Source organism: Symsagittifera roscoffensis, chromosome 9, assembly GCF_963678635.1.
Source record: "Symsagittifera roscoffensis chromosome 9, txSymRosc1.1, whole genome shotgun sequence".
Classification (NCBI taxonomy): domain Eukaryota; kingdom Metazoa; phylum Xenacoelomorpha; order Acoela; family Convolutidae; genus Symsagittifera; species Symsagittifera roscoffensis.
This window is the reverse complement of record NC_087070.1, coordinates 28,796,468-28,815,842: the sequence shown is the minus strand read 5'-3', so window position 1 is coordinate 28,815,842 and position 19,375 is coordinate 28,796,468. Positions and strand designations below refer to the sequence as shown.

At 33.0% G+C, this 19,375-nt stretch overlaps 4 protein-coding genes across 4 annotated transcripts in view; 3 read left to right on the top strand and 1 right to left on the bottom strand.

Moving 5' to 3' along the window:
• The window catches only part of LOC134854321 (protein rogdi homolog), a 438,231-nt gene that overhangs the window by 26,844 nt on the left and 392,012 nt on the right, over window positions 1-19,375 (top strand). The window lies entirely within an intron of this gene.
• LOC134854315 (uncharacterized) overlaps window positions 1-19,375 on the top strand; it is a 315,313-nt gene that overhangs the window by 26,842 nt on the left and 269,096 nt on the right. The window lies entirely within an intron of this gene.
• Window positions 1-19,375, bottom strand: part of LOC134854323 (uncharacterized) — a 348,488-nt gene that overhangs the window by 266,796 nt on the left and 62,317 nt on the right. The gene's annotated exons all lie outside the window — the stretch shown is intronic.
• LOC134854410 (transmembrane emp24 domain-containing protein 5-like) lies at window positions 13,841-17,946 on the top strand. Its single transcript, XM_063870647.1, has 4 exons — window positions 13,841-14,328; window positions 15,064-15,300; window positions 16,914-17,062; window positions 17,621-17,946. Exons 1-4 carry the CDS (start codon window positions 13,972-13,974, stop codon window positions 17,670-17,672), a joined length of 795 nt encoding a protein of 264 aa, XP_063726717.1. The 5' UTR covers window positions 13,841-13,971; the 3' UTR covers window positions 17,673-17,946.

Sequence of the window (19,375 nt, the reverse complement as noted above, 5' to 3'; positions counted from 1 at the left end):
CCATGTCATACCTCTGTGTTTGAGTATCTTATTTATTGAATCCGAATGGATTGATAAACAAAGAGTTCTAATCGAAGCAATTTAAAGCAACTAGTTGAAAGACAACATTTATTGCAAACTGGGCTACAGTTTAAGAACAGCTCCTTTCTGGAGTCTATCAAGTTCAACCGACCAAATAACAAAGTATCTAGTACGGTAAAATTAACATAAAGATGAATAACATGAATAACATATATGTAATGAGCTTATCAATCCAGGCCGGATGACAGGCGGTATCTTATGATTCAGGAAGCCGGTAAGAGAATGGGAAATTTGCTTAGGTATTGCAAAAAAAAACGGAATCTCAGATGGATGGTACCAGAAAGCCTTCTTTTGTGAGATTTTCAAAGCTTGTATAAAATCAAACCTAGATTGTCTTTTCTCGGCTTGAACAAAAGTTTCATAAGAAAAGAGGTTACCAATAACGCATCTGAAAAGTTGGGGATAGATTTTCCACCGTAGTTGTGATGTCTGGCACTGGAACAAAAGTAACGGTAGCTGCTACGTTCTACAAGCGGCTAGCTTGAATGCTGCTCAAAAACAAATTTTTTTTACCGCACAGCAATTTTTTTTGTGTCTTAGGTTTGTTTTGCTCAGATTAGCTCTCATCTGTGTTAGTGCAGCTCCATCTCCGTTTTGAAAACGTGTACAGAACTGTGTGGATTTGTGCATATTTGGAGCTTAGCTGACTGAAATCGTTTAAACATCTAGTTCTGCTCTTCAATCTTTTTTTGTGTCGACGTTTCTTCTCGCACTTTTATTCTGTCCTAAATACCAACAAAATAGAGTTTCATTGACGCTAGACTCGCATGTAGCTCAAGGTTTCCTGGGAGGCTTACTATAAGATTGCAACGGTTCACTCGATATCAATTATTTCTGTCTTTAAATAACTGATTACTTTCTGTTCATAAAATCCATGAAAACGGATTTTTTGTTTAGTAGATGTGAAATATTCACCATACTCTGCGCAGTTTTCTGCAAAACTTGAATGAAACCGAGCGAACATGTCCATCCCCATGGCCCCTACCTACCTCGTCCCCCGCAACGTCCCCTCATCACATTCAATTTGAAGAAGTGGAAAAGAATAAGTGTGGGAAGGGGAATAGTTAACTGTTCGGAATGGTTAAGCGTGGAGGGGGTGTTCTACATTGTGCGGTTGGCGAAAAGTCAAAGAATAACAAAAAACACAGTTTATTATAGGAAAGCAATTCCAGATGAGACAAGAAAACACCTAATTTAGGTTTAAATTATTATGAAAAAAAAAACAAATTAATTCAAAAAGAGATAAATGTTTGTTTATAATCCAATATAATCGTTAAAATGAGATCATCATTTTTTAGAAAAAGATTTAAAATAAGTTGAAAATAGTGGTTTTAATTGATTAGGAATGTCATTTGGAAATAGTTAAGTTAAACTCGATCCACGATTAATGGTTTTCAAATTTCATTGAATAAAAATCAAACATAATCCACTATAAGAGAAACTCCAGTGCGGGTAGCACTGCCTATAGATAAATATAATCAAGGATACAACTAGTGTGTCTAAAAGTGTTTTTTTTTGTTCAACTAACTCATTATCAACAAGTTCACTAGTAAAAAACCGAAGCAGTAATCGCCATTTTAAATCAGAAAAAAAAGAAGAAACATTTTTACCTCCAAAAATACAACTTAATAGATAAAAAATTGAAAAGTAGGCCTTCAATTATTCAGACTTCAGTTTGAAAACTTAATGGAACAAAGGGAAAAATATATGTGATCGCATGATATCATATGTTATGTATAAAAAAGAGACGCCACTATAGTCATGAATTTTTTCTATACACAAGTTTTGGAGATGTTTTGTTGCGAGTAGTTCAAGGAGTATGTTGTAACTATGGCTTAGAGAGGGTCTTTGTTTCTTCCAGTTGTAAGATAACTGTTAGAGATGACTGTGTGTGGTATCTTGCTATAGTCCTTTCTTTCTTCCTTGGTTTTGAAAAACTTTTTTTAATCCAGCGTGTTTGTCTAAAAATTTGTTATTTACAGAATTCTACCGTGAAATGGATTTCTCCATTCGTAGCAAAGTGGCTGTCACTCCTGCGATGGCCGCTTTCCTCAGTATTTTTTAAAATCAAATTAGTGTTTTTTTAGCAATTGAACTATTTTATTAAAAACTTCAGCAAATGGAACAAAAATTAAAAAATCTCGTTTTCAGTTTCTCTCGAAGAGAAAAGTCTGGACTGAAAACTCCAAGTCTTGAACTCCGTAAACGTGCTGTTTAACATTTGTGTTTTTAACCTAATAGATTTTTTTTGCTGAAAATTACATTTGAAAAGCACTTTTTTTGGCTTGATTGTTTTGTGATTTGATTTATGCGAGAGTGAAAAACTATATTATCCAATATGTTTTTACAAATCAAAGAAACAGAGGCGGAATTAGACCAAAGTTTTCCGATTTCAGCTCTTTTGTTGATAATTATTCATAAATTTTTTAAGGCATGCGTGTGGGGCTGCTCATGGTTGAGAAAAATTGTTTTTAATAATATTTCTGAAACTGTTTCAAATGCAATCTCTCAGTCAACGTCGAATTAATCATTAAAATAATTCAGCCGAAAAAGGAAAGTTTGACCACAAAATAGAAAATAAATGAAATTTCGTTCAATAGAGTGCTTCGTCTTCTTAGGCTCAAAATTTGATAATTGTAGTTTATAATCCTGCAAATTTTTCTTAAGCGCCCCATTCAAAAACCATTACTTACACGAAACAGAAACTTTGAGCTCTTGAGATTGAAAAATGTTTGTGGCATTAGATATTTTAAAGTTTATTTTAAAAACTTTGTTATCAATGACTAAGAGCAATTAATCCCCGCCTTGCGGGCTTAATTCAATCTTATTATTATTTTTTATATTATTATAAAAATGTCATCACAGAACTGGCAATGACGCAAAAAAAGCCGCGCTATTTGGTACGCCAATATAAGCCCAATTTTCCAATTAATTTCATTAGTTTTTTACTCGTTGATGAATAGATAAGACTTTTTGACTTTTTTTCTTATCTCAAACTCAATGTACTAGAAGATGCAATAAACCGACCAGTGAGTATATTGAACCCACTTAAAAATTTTCAAAACGTAAGAATTGGGTTTTTCATTGCTCAAGTTTCACAAATATGACAAAAAGAACGTCTAAAAATAGGTTTTTATTCTGTTTTCACCCATGATTACACTCGCGAGCACCGTATTGGATTAGTATGAACCACTTTTTTTTCTAACCTAACTCGCAAATAAAAATGTTCGTTTAAAATGCTCACTTATTTGAAGGCATTTTGGCTATAATCTTGATCAGTAGCATTAGTAATTTCATAGCATCTGTTCTCTGCTTTATCTGTGGCTAGTGTTTGCGAAATTATAAGCGTTCGTGAGTGAGTGGTTGAAGGTCGAGACTCAAATTCTCTAGATCGAATCGAAGACATCGCCGACTTCATTACTAAATCGAGGCTTATTTCTATGATAAATTGAACATTTGTCGTGCTCTCTTTAGTGTTTGCGAAGCGAAGCTTGGCGTCTGTGTAACATAAAATGGCATCACTGCTGGAAAATCAAAATTTTCCAACTATTTTTCATGCTATGTCAAAATTTCAAATACTGAAATCAAATACCTGGTTACCCGAGCGATAAGACAGAGTTTTGTAATTGGGCACCGAACTTTTTTCTCGTACATAAATTTGTTCATAGAATGGTTAATTTTGTAGGAATGCTAAAATTCAAGCCATGTTCAATATCTTGAAATGTCAAATAAAACTCTCTCATCTAGATAGTTAAAAGATGGAGCACGTTTCGGGCAGTAACTATTTTTTAACATACAATTGAAATATTGTTCATTTGTTAGTATTCGTGGTTTTTGGCCTAGCTTCCGTCGGTTCATTTCTCATTTTTCTCAATATCCTTCATTTTCATCTGATACTAGTTTTTATCGGCCCAAATTGTGAAGCATGGACTACGTTGTTTACAATTATCACAAGCACTTCAACTAAAAGCGTTATTTACTTGATATAAGATTTTTCGTTTCTTGAGATTGAAAAATGTTGCGCGGTCATTTAATAGGCCTGGTATCACTAAACGGTTATGCGCGAAAAAAATCAGTGTTCGCTATTTTTTGCGCTACTAATTTCTCAATTTTATGATAGCTTTCGTAAATTTTCAACTTAATAATGGTACGAAAGACAATATATTACTTTTTTTCTTACGTATTCAAAACTCGTGAATATAATGAATCCACATCAAAAACGATGAATTTTCAGGGTTAATTTGTTGTTGATAATTGATCAGTTTTCACAAAAGTACAAGGGAAACGTCTGCAAACGTGTTTTGCATTTCAGTTTTTCTTTATGATAAAATTATCTGATATTAATCTTGGAAAAACAGAAATTTAGCTTTTTCAAAAAATTTTTACATTTTTCGTCAAACTTCCAAATCCTGAATTCAAATACTTGTTAAGAATTCGACTTTTTAACTTTGTGTATTACAGCATAAATTAAAAACTGCCTGAAAAACGAGCTAAAGACTCGCTTGAAAACTCAACCAACGTAAGATTGTCCAGGAAAAAATTCTGACCATGTTCTCACTTCAACGTTTGTACAATTGTGGCGGAAAGTCTTCCGGTCCTACTCATAATAGCCTCCCTCCCCCATTAAATTAATATAATAAGCCTTCCCAAAAACCTTAATTCCGTACTGTTAGGGGATGCATGTGGAAAATTGTGAAAAATCAAAAGTTTCAAGCAGGTATTGTCGTGAAAGTTGTCTTATCAACTCTATCTACTAGAAATTTTACTAGAAAACCAAAATCGCACTGATTATTGCGATACTGTTTATTTGTTTCACATTTGGCCTATTCAATAAATTTAAATTATTTTAATTCTTACTTTATCCACTTAGATCAAATTTTTTCTGCTAATTTTCTCTTAGCAGTTTTTTTTCAGTTTTATCATCGATTTAATGAATTACTTTATTATTAACTTCAGTCTACTCCACTCTTCGAAAAAATAATAAAAATTACAGTTGCAAAAAAATGAACTATTTCAAAGTTTTTTATTATTACCGTTGCGATAAATAAGGGTATTATTTTGAAATGGGTTTGCCTGGTCCAAGCCATTTGCACAGCAACCGTTTACTCTTGATGTTTTTCTTTTTGTTCCATGATATTTGTTGTTTTTAAGACAGTATCGTTTCTCAAAATAAGATTAGGAACACCATGTCTCATCTGCTTGATTTTTGTTAAACCTGTTGAGTTGAGTTGAAAGGCAAAATGAAGAAAACTTATTGTTTCAACCATTGAAAATTGGGAGAAACTTCGTATTCGGGTGTGTTTTGGTTTTTTTTTCTTTTTTTTTGTTTTCCACCTAAAATCAGCTATCACAAATTTTCATTGGACTGGGTTGAGTGATATATCACATTAAAGCTCTTTCAGTCGTAATTCAAACAACATAATTTCGAGCGCTGAGTGAGCAGGCTTACATTAGTTTATTTCTGCTTAATTTAAGCCTTGAAAATTTAGTTATTTTTCTACACATGAAGTTAGTTTTTGGAGTTCTTAGCTTCATCTTAGGAATCAAAAACAATTTGGTTGTAATTTTTTTTGATTGGTCGGAACATTCTGTGCTATTTGCACAGTAACCAGCTATCCTTGTTCATCTTATGTGTTTTTACAAATCAGAGAAAAAGCGGAAATTGCCGTGAAGGTAGCAAAACTTTTTCTAATCCCAGTCATTTGCCAATTTTTATTCGAAACTTGAACTCTTCAATTGTTTGATTTTTTTGAACCCTTGCTGGGCATGCGGGATGTTTAACTTTAAGAAAAAGTATACCATCTATACCAGTTAACTTGGTGTTTCAGCTAATTTTTTTTGTGATAAAATCAATTTTGTCAGTTAAACATTTGAGTTTTATGTTAAATTTTTGAGATTAAAATTGGTTAGAAAAAATTAATTAAGGTTTGATTAATAAATTGGCAAGGACTCTGGTACAATTTTCAATGTTTTTTTTTGTTGTCTTCATGTGTTTTAATTTGATTGACACAACAATAGTTTTCAATACTCAGCTGAGCATTGAAAGCTGAAAAAATCCCGCAGCTGAAAAAATCCCGCAGCTGAAAAAATCTTGGATTTTTAGAAAAGGTTTGGAGCTGATAATTCATTAATTTTAGAAAAAAAAATGCGAAAGAAATCTCTAAGAATTGTGACTTTTTTCCACTTTTACCTCCTAATTAGCTTGTCTGACATAATTTTTGGACAGAAACTTATTACAGAATTTGTGATGTGTTGTCTACTTTGTGTCAAATTTTTTGTTATCTAGCTCAAATGCGAATTTTGAATTATTGTTTACAGAAAAATGATTTGAAATACACTGTAGTATTTGGCTTAAAAAGTTCGTCCATCTATAACAAAAAACTGTTGTTCATCCTTAACAAAAATCTTTGCTCATCTTTTACTAGAATGATGTTTATAAAGCTTGAAAGGTTACCTGCAAAAACAGCCGGTACAATCTTATCCGCAGGGGCAGACGCCGCCCTCTCCTAATCTCAGAGATTCGACCACCTTACCAACCAAAGGGGGGTTATCTCTTTGTTATTATATTATGACATCAATTTTTGGCCGACCACTCTACAAATTTTCTTAAGGCGCTTTTGGCGCCAATATATACTAATTTTGAATGTTTTGGCGCCCCTTTTTTGGCACTTTTGACCTGCGGCGTATAAATATGGTCGTTATGGTGTTATGGGAGTGCACGTAAGATCTATTTAGTCGCCCTAAAAACAGCCCGACGAAATTTTAGCAAATTTTTGAAAAACCGTACCCGCACGCGCACCCGTAATCTATCGTACCAAGCTGAGTTTATCATACTCTGAATAATTCTTGAAAAAATAACTAGCACTGCTTATTCTAGGTTGTTTAGCCAATTTTAAATTTCCGCTTTTCCTTAAATTGATTGAACCACTTACTTCAAGTTCAATTTCAATTAATCAAATGTGTTCTGTTATTAATTTCTAACGTCCTCAAAAATCTATTTTTTAACATTTATCTCATTATTTCTCCGATTTTTCCCAGAAAAACATTTAAAAACCCAGAAAACTCTAATTTTTTTCGTGATAAAATCAATTTTGTCAGTTAAACATTTGAGTTTTATGTTAAATTTTTGAGATTAAAATTGGTTAGAAAAAAAATTAATTCAGGATTGATTAATAAATTGGCAAGGACTCTGGTACAATTTTTTGAATATTTTTTTTTGCTGTCTTCATGTGTTTTAATTTGATTGACATTTTGCTATTTTTTGCGTGTTTGACGTGTTCGCTATTTTTTGCGCTACTAATTTCTCAATTTTATGATAGCTTTTGTAAATTTTTTACTTAATAATGGTTTGAAAGACAATATATTACTTTTTTTCTTACGTATTCAAAACTCGTGAATATAATGAATCCACATCAAAAACGATGAATTTTCAGGGTTAATTTGTTGTTGATAATTGATCAGTTTTCACAAAAGTACGAGGGAAACGTCTGCAAACGTATTTTGCATTTCAGTTTTTCTTTATGATAAAATTATCTGATATTAATCTTGGAAAAACAGAAATTTAGCTTTTTCAAAAATTTTTACATTTTTCGTCAAACTTCCAAATCCTGAATTCAAATACTTGTTAAGAATTCGACTTTTTAACTTTGTGTATTACAGCATAAATTTAAAACTGCCTGAAAAACGAGCTAAAGACTCGCTTGAAAACTCAACCAACGTAAGATTGTCCAGGAAACAATTCTGACCATGTTCTCACTTCAACGTTTGTACAATTGTGGCGGAAAGTCTTCCGGCCCTACTCATCATAGCCTCCCTCCCCCATTAAATTAAAATAAAAAGCCTTCCCAATAACCTTAATTCCGTACTGTTAGGGAATGCATGTGGAAAATTGTGAAAAATCAAAAGTTTCAAGCAGGTATTGTCGTGAAAGTTGTCTTATCAACTCTATCTACTTGAAATTTTACTAGAAAACCAAAATCGCACTGATTATTGCGATACTGTTTATTTGTTTCACATTTAGCTTATTCAATAAATTTAAATTATTTTAATTCTTACTTTATCCACTTAGATCAAATTTATTCTGCTAATTTTCTCTTAGCAGTTTTTATCAGTTTTATCATCGATTTAATGAATTACTTTATTATTAACTTCAGTCTACTCCACTCTTCGAAAAATAATAAAAATTACAGTTGCAAAAAAAAATGAACTATTTCAAAAATTTTTATTATTACCGTTGCGATAAATAAGGGTATTTTTTTGAAATGGGTTTTCCTGGTCCAAGCCATTTGCACAGCAACCGTTTACTTTTGATGTTTTTCTTTTTGTTCCATGATATTTGTTGTTTTTAAGACCGTATCGTTTCTCAAAATAAGATTAAGAACACCATGTCTCATCTGCTTGATTTTTGTTAAACCTGTTGAGTTGAGTTGAAAGGCAAAATGAAGAAAACTTATTGTTTCAACCATTGAAAATTGGGAGAAACTTCGTATTCGGGTGTGGTTTAGTTTTTTTTTCTTTTTTTTTCTTTTTTTTCCACCTAAAACCAGCTATCACAAATTTTCATTGGACTGGGTTGAGTGATATATCACATTAAAGCCCTTTCAGTCGTAATTCAAACAACATAATTTCGAGCGCTGAGTGAACAGGCTTACATTAGTTTATTTATGCTTAGTTTAAGCCTTGAAAATTTAGTTATTTTTTTACACATGAAGTTAATTTTTGGAGTTCTTAGCTTCATCTTAGGAATCAAAAACAATTTGGTTGTAATTTTTTTTGATTGGTCGGAACATTCTGTGCTATTTGCACAGTAACCGGCTATCCTTGTTTATCTGATGTATTTTTACAAATCAGAGAAAAAGCGGAAATTGCCGTGAAGGTAGAAAAACTTTTTCTAATCCCAGTCATTTGCCAATTTTTATTCGAAACTTGAATTCTTCATTTGTTTGAATTTTTTGAACCCTTGCTGGGCATGCGGGATGTTTAACTTTAAGAAAAAGTATACCATCTATACCAGTTAACTTGGTGTTTCAGCTAATTTTTTTCGTGATAAAATCAATTTTGTCTGTTAAACATTTGAGTTTTATGTTAAATTTTTGAGATTAAAATTGGTTAGAAAGAAAATTAATTAAGGACTCTGGTACAATTTTCAACGTCTTTTTTTGTTGTCTTCATGTGTTTTAATTTGATTGACACAACAATAGTTTTCAATACTTTTTGTGGTTTTGAAACTCCGGTATCAAAACCAATTATGTTAGAAGATGCAACTATCCCGCAGCTGAAAAAATCTTGGATTTTTAGAAAAGGTTTGGAGCTGATAATTCATTAATTTTAGAAAAAAATGCAAAAGAAATCTCTAAAAATTGTGACTTTTTTCCACTTTTACCTCCTAATTAGCTTGACTGACATAATTTTTGGACAGAAACTTATTACAGAATTTGTGATGTATTGTCTACTTTGTGTCAAATTTTTTGTTATCTAGCTCAAATGCGAATTTTGAATTATTTTTTACAGAAAAATGATTTGAAATACACTGTAGTATTTGGCTTAAAAAGTTCGTCCATCTGTAACAAAAAACTGTTGTTCATCCTTAACAAAAATCTTTGCTCATCTTTTACTATAATGATGTTTATAAAGCTTGAAAAGTTACCTGCAAAAACAGCCGGTACAATCTTATCCGCAGGGGCAGACGCCGCCCTCTCCTAATCTCAGAGATTCGACCACCTTACCAACCAAAGGGGGGTTACCCCTTTGTTATTATTTTATGACATCCATTTTTGGCCGACCACTCTATAAATTTACTTAAGGCGCTTTTGGCGCCAATATATACTAATTTTGATTGTTTTGGTGCCCCTTTTGTGGCACTTTTGACCTGCGGCGTATAAATATGGTCGTTATGGTGTTATGGGAGTGCACGCAAGATCTATTTAGTCGCCCTAAAAACAGCCCGACAAAATTTTAGCAATTTTTTGAAAAACCGTACCCGCACGCGCACCCATAATCTATCGTACCCAGCTGAGTTTGTCATACTCTGAATAATTCTTGAAAAAATAACTAGCACTGCTTATTCTAGGCTGTTTAGCCAGTTTTAAATTTCCGCTTTTCCTGAAATTGATTGAACCACTTACTTCAAGTTCAATTTCAATTAATCAAATGTGTTCGGTTATTAAATTCTAACGTCCTCGAAAATCTATGTTTTGACATTTATCTTATTATTTCTTCAATTTTTCCCAGAAAATATTTAAAAACCCAGAAAGCTCTAATTTTTTTCGTGATAAAATCAATTTTGTCAGTTAAACATTTGAGTTTTATGTTAAATTTTTGACATTAAAATTGGTTAGAAAGAAAATTAAATAAGGTTTGATTAATAAATTGGCAAGGACTCTGGTACAATTTTCAATGTTTTTTTTTGTTGTCTTCATGTGTTTTAATTTGATTGACATTTTGCTATTTTTTGCGTGTTTGACGTGTTTGCTATTTTTTGCGCTACTAATTTCTCAATTTTATGATAGCTTTCGTAAATTTTTTACTAAATAATGGTACGAAAGACAATATATTACTTTTTTTCTTACGTATTCAAAACTCGTGAATATAATGAATCCACATCAAAAACGATGAATTTTCAGGGTTAATTTGTTGTTGATAATTGATCAGTTTTCACAAAAGTACAAGGGAAACGTCTGCAAACGTGTTTTGCATTTCAGTTTTTCTTTATGATAAAATTATCTGATATTAATCCTGGAAAAACAGAAATTTAGCTTTTTCAAAAATTTTTACTTTTTTCGTCAAACTTCCAAATCCTGAATTCAAATACTTGTTAAAAATTCGACTTTTTTAACTTTGTGTATTACAGCTTAAATTAAAAACTGCCTGAAAAACGAGCTGAAGACTCGCTTGAAAACTCAACCAACGTAAGATTGTCCAGGAAAAAATTCTGACCATGTTCTCACTTCAACGTTTGTACAATTGTGGCGGAAAGTCTTCCGGTCCTACTCATAATAGCCTCCCTCCCCCATTAAATTAAAATATTAAGCCTTCCCAATAACCTTAATTCCGTACTGTTAGGGGATGCATGTGGAAAAATGTGAAAAATCAAAAGTTTCAAGCAGGTATTGTCGTGAAAGTGTTCTTATCAACTCTATCTACTTGAAATTTTACTAGAAAACCAAAATCGCACTGATTATTGGGATACTGTTTATTTGTTTCACATTTAGCCTATTCAATAAATTTAAATTATTTTAATTCTTACTTTATCCACTTAGATCAAATTTATTCTGCTAATTTTCTCTTAGCAGTTTTTATCAGTTTTATCATCGATTTAATGAATTACTTTATTATTATTTTCAGTCTACTCCACTGTTCGAAAAAGTAATAAAAATTACAGTTGCAAAAAAATGAACTATTTCAAAGTTTTTTATTATTACCGTTGCGATAAATAAGGGTATTATTTTGAAATGGGTTTGCCTGGTCCAAGCCATTTGCACAACAACCGTTTACTTTTGATGTTTTTCTTTTTGTTCCATGATATTTGTTGTTTTTAAGACAGTATCGTTTCTCAAAATAAGATTAAGAACACCATGTCTCATCTGCTTGATTTTTGTTAAACATGTTGAGTTGAGTTGAAAGGCAAAATGAAGAAAACTTATTGTTTCAACCATTGAAAATTGGGAGAAACTTCATTTTCGGGTGTGGTTTAGTTTTTTTTTTCTTTTTTTTCTTTTTGTTTTCCACCTAAAATCAGCTATCACAAAATTTCATTGGACTGGGTTGAGTGATATATCACATTAAAGCCCTTTCAGTCGTAATTCAAACAACATAATTTTGAGCGCTGAGTGAGCAGGCTTACATTAGTTTATTTATGTTTAATTTAAGCCTTGAAAATTTAGTTATTTTTTTACACATGAAGTTAGTTTTTGGAGTTCTTAGCTTCATCTTAGGAATCAAAAACAATTTGGTTGTAATTTTTTTTGATTGGTCGGAACATTCTGTGCTATTTGCACAGTAACCGGCTATCCATGTTTATCTGATGTGTTTTTACAAATCAGAGAAAAGGCGGAAATTGCCGTGAAGGTAGCAAAACTTTTTCTAATCCCAGTCATTTGCCAATTTTTATTCGATACTTGAATTCTTCAATTGTTTGATTTTTTTGAACCCTTGCTGGGCATGCGGGATGTTTAACTTTAAGAAAAAGTATACCATCTATACCAGTAAACTTGGTGTTTCAGCTAATTTGTTTCGTGATAAAATCAATTTTGTCAGTTAAACATTTGAGTTTTATGTTAAATTTTTGAGATTAAAATTGGTTAGAAAGAAAATTAATTAAGGTTTGATTAATAAATTGGCAAGGACTCTGGTACAATTTTCAACGTTTTTTTTTGTTGTCTTCATGTGTTTTAATTTGATTGACACAACAATAGTTTTCAATACTCTTTATGGTTTTGAAACTTCGATTTTAAAACTAATTATGTTAGAAGATGCAACTATCCCGCAGCTGAAAAAATCTTGGATATTTAGAAAAGGTTTGGAGCTGATAATTCATTAATTTTAGAAAAAAATGCAAAAGAAATCTCTAAAAATTGTGACTTTTTTCCACTTTTACCTCCTAATTAGCTTGTCTGACATAATTTTTGGACAGAAACTTATTACAGAATTTGTGATGTGCTGTCTACTTTGTGTCAAATTTTTTGTTATCTAGCTCAAATGCGAATTTTGAATTATTTTTTACAGAAAAATGATTTGAAATACACTGTAGTTTTTGTCTTAAAAAGTTCGTCCATCTGTAACAAAAAACTGTTGTTCATCCTTAACAAAAATCTTTGCTCATCTTTTACTATAATGATGTTTATAAAGCTTGAAAAGTTGCCTGCAAAAACAGCCGGTACAATCTTATCCGCAGGGACAGACGCCGCTCTCTCCTAATCTCAGAGATTCGACCACCTTACCAACCAAAGGGGGGTTACCCTTTGTTATTATTTTATGACATCCATTTTTGGCCGACCACTCTACAAATTTTCTTAAGGCGCTTTTGGCGCCAATATATACTAATTTTGAATGGTTTGGCGCCCCTTTTTTGGCACTTTTGACCTGCGGCGTATAAATATGGTCGTTATGGTGTTATGGGAGTGCACGGAAGATCTATTTAGTCGCCCTAAAAACAGCCCGACAAAATTTTAGCAATTTTTTGAAAAACCGTACCCGCACGCGCACCCGTAATCTATCGTACCAAGCTGAGTTTATCATACTCTGAATAATTCTTGAAAAAAATAACTAGCACTGCTTATTCTAGGCTGTTGAGCCAATTTTAAATTTCCGCTTCTCCTTAAATTGATTGAACCACTTACTTCAAGTTCAATTTCAATTAATCGAATGTGTTCTGTTATTAATTTCTAACGTCCTCGAAAATCTATGTTTTGACATTTATCTCATTATTTCTTCGATTTTCCCAGAAAACATTTAAAAACCCAGAAAGCTCTAGTTTTTTTCCTGAAAACACTAGGTAAAAATAAATATCGATGAAAAGTTTATCTTTTTTCCCTAAATAAGTTTTTTTTTCAATAAAATGGGCTCACATACTGCATTTCTCGCTCGCTTAAAAACGAAACTGCTGTTTTTCAAGAAAAAAAGAGATTTCAGTTTAAAATTAATTTCTAAATGTAATATGTTCATTCAAAATGTATCGCAATATGTGACCATATTGACTTGCTATGTGGCAAAATGCGTTTGTTAGATATTACACTGATTCATTTTTATGTTTGCACTTCAAACATTAAACTCATTTTCATATTAGAAAAAAAATAACTTAGAAAAACTCGAGCGCTCTTATAGCATTCGGACTTTAGGCAGTTGCACATTATTGACAAAAAACCAGCTAAGTGTTTCTTAATTCAACTCAAAATGATATCATTAAATAAAATAGTTCTTTTAGTGACGTTGCTATTATCCAGTTTTGGCTTTGATTTTGTTTTCTCGACCAATCTTGACCCAAATGAAATGATGATGCCAAAAATGGGAGAACAAAAGCAACAGGAACCATCTGGCGGGTCCAGAGGCGAATGGCTTCCCAGCAGAAACGAAGGCGGAGAGTTCCGGCTGAAAATAGGAGCCAGAGACGAGTTTTGTTTCCACGAGTACTTCGACCTAAAGGAGACTTCAAATATTAAGTACAACATCATCATTCGGGTTCTGAAGGGAGGGAGGAGCAAGGACATAGACATCAATGTGTACACACCCAAAAGCACCCACATCATCAAGGTTATTACGCCAGCTGAGCTGACGTTTTTTCACAGGTCAAAACCCTGAGCCCAAGAAGCAATTTCTCAAAGTGACAGTTAATACTTTTTAAAAAATTAGGGTTGGTCGGCCAAAAATGGATGTAATAAAATAATATTAAAGGGGAGATCCTTTAGTTGATGAAGGGGTCGATTTTTGAGAGGGGGGGGGGGTTGCATCCGCTCACCGCCGCATCCCTAAATGTCTCTGAATGCAGCAAGGATTTTAATTAATTTTCAACCAGAGGAGAATAGCCAAAAATTAATAAAACATTTGATCCGATTAGTAAGTCAAACTTTTCTTTTTTAGTTTTTCTGTCAAATTTAATTGATTAAATAATTGAATTTACCTCGTCGCCAAACTTTCAGCGGATAAAAATTAGTTAAGCGTGTTCAAGAAAATAAATCCAAATTTCAATTTGATGATCCGAAAAACTAGTAAAATTGTTTATATAAGAAAAGAATAAGTTAGTTTATTAAACGAGGAAGCATCATAATAAATAAACTGACCCTAAACAATTCACAGTTCAGCTGTAATTCAGCTACCCTTTTTGAAGCGCAAACTTTTGGCCGTGAAAATTTCTTGAGTTGAGGATTATCGAAATGTTGGTCCAAACTGACAAAACTACTATAAAAACTGCTCGAACTCCGTCTGTGGATGTTTCTTATTTTGTTTTGATGCTCTTACTAGTTTTCCTTATACTATTTTCTCTTTCAGGAGAAGCGGAAGCAGAGCTACTCGGGTGCCCTGGAGATCAGTGAGGGGGACTGGCGCTTCTGTCTCAACAACAAGTTCAGCAGTGTCTCCGCCAAAATCATCTTCTTTTCCCTCCGGCCGGCCGAGACAGAGTCTTTGAGGAAACAGGCCAAGAAAGTAGTGCCTACTGTGCTCACGTATTCAGACGCCGCGCTCGAGCAGATCAACACTAACATGCACATAGTCCAGAGCCATCAGGTGTAGTACATAACACTTCTAGACTATCTCACATAATTAGTCTGCAGCTCATGAGATGGTCAACGTCTCCAAATTCACATTTTTTCAGTTTAATTTCCATTCAGCTCACAATCGAAACAAGTTTCAAGTTTTCATACTGAGTCCCAGCTTTGTTTCGCATCACTTGCGATCCAAAAAAGTAACTCTAACTTAAAAATCAATAAATAAGACGAGTTTGAGGAGTAGCTAGTTTTGATTGAAAAAGCATCAACTAACTTTTTTTTCTACATTTTTGACTTGTTGTTTTTTGTTTTACTTAAGGTCTTTATTTTTTAACTTTGATTCGTTTTATTTTGTTTCACAGTATCTAAGGCCTGTATGTAGCCTTTTGAGTTCGAACTAAAGTTAAAAAATAAAGACCTTAACTAAAACAAACAAACAACAACAAGTCAAAAATGTAGAAAAAAGTTAGTTGATGCTTTTTCAATCAAAACTAGCTACTCCTCAAACTCATATGGCATCTCCACTGCATCCAATTTATGCGCGTTTCTTAGTAATTGAGAAAGAACATAGACAAATAAAAAAAAACTTATGTATGAACCAAGTATGTCCAAAATATGAAAGCAAAACTAGATAGGATAAAATCTAAAAAAAATAATTTACGGCTTGGTTAAAACAAAACGGTCAGTCCATTTAATGATGATTTTTTCATCTACAAGTTTTAACGGTCTATTAAGGAAAAAAATATCAACAAATTTTCAGGCTATGATAATGAAAGTTTTCAATTTGCTTTCAATCGACAATAGATCACAGATTTTATTACGCTTGCGATTAGCAAGAGTTATCAAATTGGAACATAAACTTTTTTTCGGGTGAAAAACTTGTTTAACAGAATCACTTGGTCTTTTGGTTCATAATGAATTCAAATTTAGCGTCTGTGGAACACTTATTCCGGAGGAAACGAATACGTCTGGGACAGGAATGACCCTGGGTTTGAATCTGACCAGGACCTGTTTTTCTATTTCAAACGGGAAATATTCCCGTTTCAAAAGAATTGTTGGCTTATGATTTGTCTGCATGTCTTTTAGCAATTGTAAAGTTATTGGGGATAGATGGTGATTGCGTTTTGCTTTTTTTTGCGTTGCAACTTTGATGTGCAAATCAAGTAGAACAACACAGTTTGTGGTTTTGCGCAGTCTCATTGAGCATAATATGCTATTAGATTTTTTTCTTGTTAAAATTGTTTTTGATCGAATCACGCCACCAAGTGATTTGAAGAAACTATGGCCGGAGGGTTTCTTTCCGCTCAATTTTAAGTATTTCAAAGAAAGCTTTAAGGGTACCAAGTATGCAATCAATCATATCGCAACTCTATTGGTATCTATTTGGGTTTTCAAAACTTCTACCTCAGTGACGAGAGAGTTATTTGAATATTCCTGGGTTTCACAAAATTATAGTTCTAAAAGTTATTGACCCTGTTTTACTTTAATAGCATAGCTGTTTATTAGCGCAACCACCCCCTCCACCCAAAATCAAATAATAAAAAATGTTTGATTTTTTCTTTTTTTAAACATTTTTTGTACAAATTAATGCGGTCGAAGCAACCGGCTTATTTTGTTGTCTGTTGTCTACAGGTGGAGAGTAGACTGAAGATGGCAAGTCACTGGTACCACGTGCAGGGTCTGAATGAGCGGGTGTCCAACTACAGCATAGTAGAGCTACTAGTCATGTGTGCATCCCCCATAGTACAAGTCACTCTACTCCGGCGTCTATTCTCCTACAGGTCGTTTTTTCAATATTTGCCCGTATTAGTCGAGAATTACTTTGACAAAAAAAACATGCACATACAAAAGTGACCGGCGGAAGATAAAGATATTGGAACAAGAAAAATGGGTTAGAATCAGGCCAAACGAACCATTATTTTTAACTGAATTTTCGTTATCTTCCATCCCGCTGTTAACTGTTAACCAATGGGTGGCAAGCGTTCGGATAAAAGAATGTTTGCGGTTAAAAACACATTATCGAAGCTTACTTTTAATTTAAAAAAGTTCTTTTTATAAACTTTTCAAGTGCTCTTTGAACAACAGAAAAATTTTATTAGCCGGGATAGAGTACAAGCATTTATACATAAAATTTATTCTGTTTGGTTCGAAATATAAGCGCCTTTAGAACTATTTTAGTGTCAGTCGCAAAAAAAGTTTCAGTTTCTAAGGTGAGCGGACCCTTTGGATGATCAAACAGTCGACTCCCTCAGGGAAAAGGCTTCCGCATCCTGCCCCCCCCCCCCCCTAAATCCACCCTTCTAAGTCCAACTCCCTCCTCAACCTGCTGCTACTTGCAGGTACACGAAGAGATACACCAGCAATGGAGCTGCAGTCAACCCTCAGGCATAACCATTCTACATATCTGTGCTTGCAGCTCGATAAAATCGATTAAACGTGTTTTAAAGTTTCAACTTCTCAAATGCAATTTTATTAATTTGCCAATACATATCAAGTAATTCATGTGGATTCAATTCAATTTATCTTCGTCCTGAAAAAAAACACTTCTTTCATTGTCTGTTTGTGCCTTGGTTTAGCTAGTGTTTTATCAAATTGCTTTACTTTTTTCCTTGAGTAACTATGTTAGAAAACTGATAAATCAGTCCGAGGCACTGATGAAATCCGTTTGCTAGTTCTTAAAAGATCTCAAATATTTAGACTTGTTTCTTATTTTTTTTTCTTGTTTCTCTAATAAAATATCTGCTTCTTATTTTTTTCGTGTCTTAAAATATCTGAAACATTTTGATTTGTTTCTATTGGCTGTTTCGTTTCTTTGAAAATTGATTTTTCTGATAGCTTTGTTTTGTCAGAGTTTGTAATTTATCTTAAACAAGTATCTCAGAGTTTATGAAAACCATTGATTTACTTTCAGTACAAACGTTTTGAAAACGTACCCGGGTCCAGATGCTTACTTTATGTTTTGATTTTCTTAGCCAAGTACAGTGTCAGTGCTTGACCAAAAAGAATAGTCGAGACAGGGATTGTCAAATTGAAAATTATGGGTCTTTTCTGGTATACGGCCCAAAATCAGTATTTATATATCGTGAAATGATATTCATATTGCTGAATATGATTGGCTAATTAGCCAATGATATTCAAACAGCATGGCCCGGCATTTCAAATAAAAAAGTCCACGCAGATACAATTATTAGCAGAATTGACCGAAAATATAGAAGTTACTGAAATCATTTTTCTGAACTTTTATTGTCTGGACATAGTTTCACCAGTGGCCTAAAATGTTTTTGATTATTTGATAAAGTTCAGTATGGGGATTTCGGCTAATAATTTCATCTGCTGAAACGGTGATTGAAATGCCTGGCCGCGCTGCTTGCATTTGATTGGCGAAAATTAGCCGATAAGATTGGAGCGCAAAAATTTCAGCTCAAAATATAGCAATATTGATTTTGGGCCATTTAGTCCATGAGACCATTCAAATCTGATTGGTTTAAAGTATTGTCAGACTATTAAGAATAAAAAAATCAAGGTTTTCATTAACAGCAGAAGCTCAATATACAATTTGGCAATTTTGGCCCTCTAACAGAAAAGACCAAAAGTTATCATAGAGGTTATGAAAAAAATTAATCTTCACCATAAACCTTTTTATTACAAATTCTGCTGCAGTATTAAAACATTTGTCATCAAGCTTTATATAATTTTTGCTGGGGAAATAATTGTATGAATCTTGGAAAAAAAATTAAAACTTGAACTGACAAAATAATTGACACTGGGGCTATTTTTAAGGGCGAAGGACCAAATGGGCGATAGATTCATGGACGAAGGACCACAAATAAAAGCAGTGGAAAGTTATTGATTACACAGAGGCAAAGCTTCGCTTCGCTTACTGCAACTGCTCCTGCATTTGCAGTAACCATATTATGGCCTTGGCCTAATTGTTCATTTTGTTATCTATAAATTATATTATGTTATTATTTATATCAAGGTCAATAATGCGTGACCTTTATTAACATTGAAGAGATTCAATCTCTCAACTGTAGCTTGGCGTGCAGTTAGCCACAGATATTAGGCTGATAAAACAATACGGTTTCAACATTAAA

Excerpts from the sequence above, each read along its gene's own strand:
- LOC134854410 (XM_063870647.1), top strand. The coding sequence starts at position 13,972 with ATGATATCATTAAATAAAATAGTTCTTTTAGTGACGTTGCTATTATCC. Across the intron at positions 14,329-15,063 it reads AAAGCACCCACATCATCAAG|GAGAAGCGGAAGCAGAGCTA; the intron begins GTTATTACGCCA and ends TTTCTCTTTCAG. Across the intron at positions 15,301-16,913 it reads ACATAGTCCAGAGCCATCAG|GTGGAGAGTAGACTGAAGAT; the intron begins GTGTAGTACATA and ends TGTTGTCTACAG.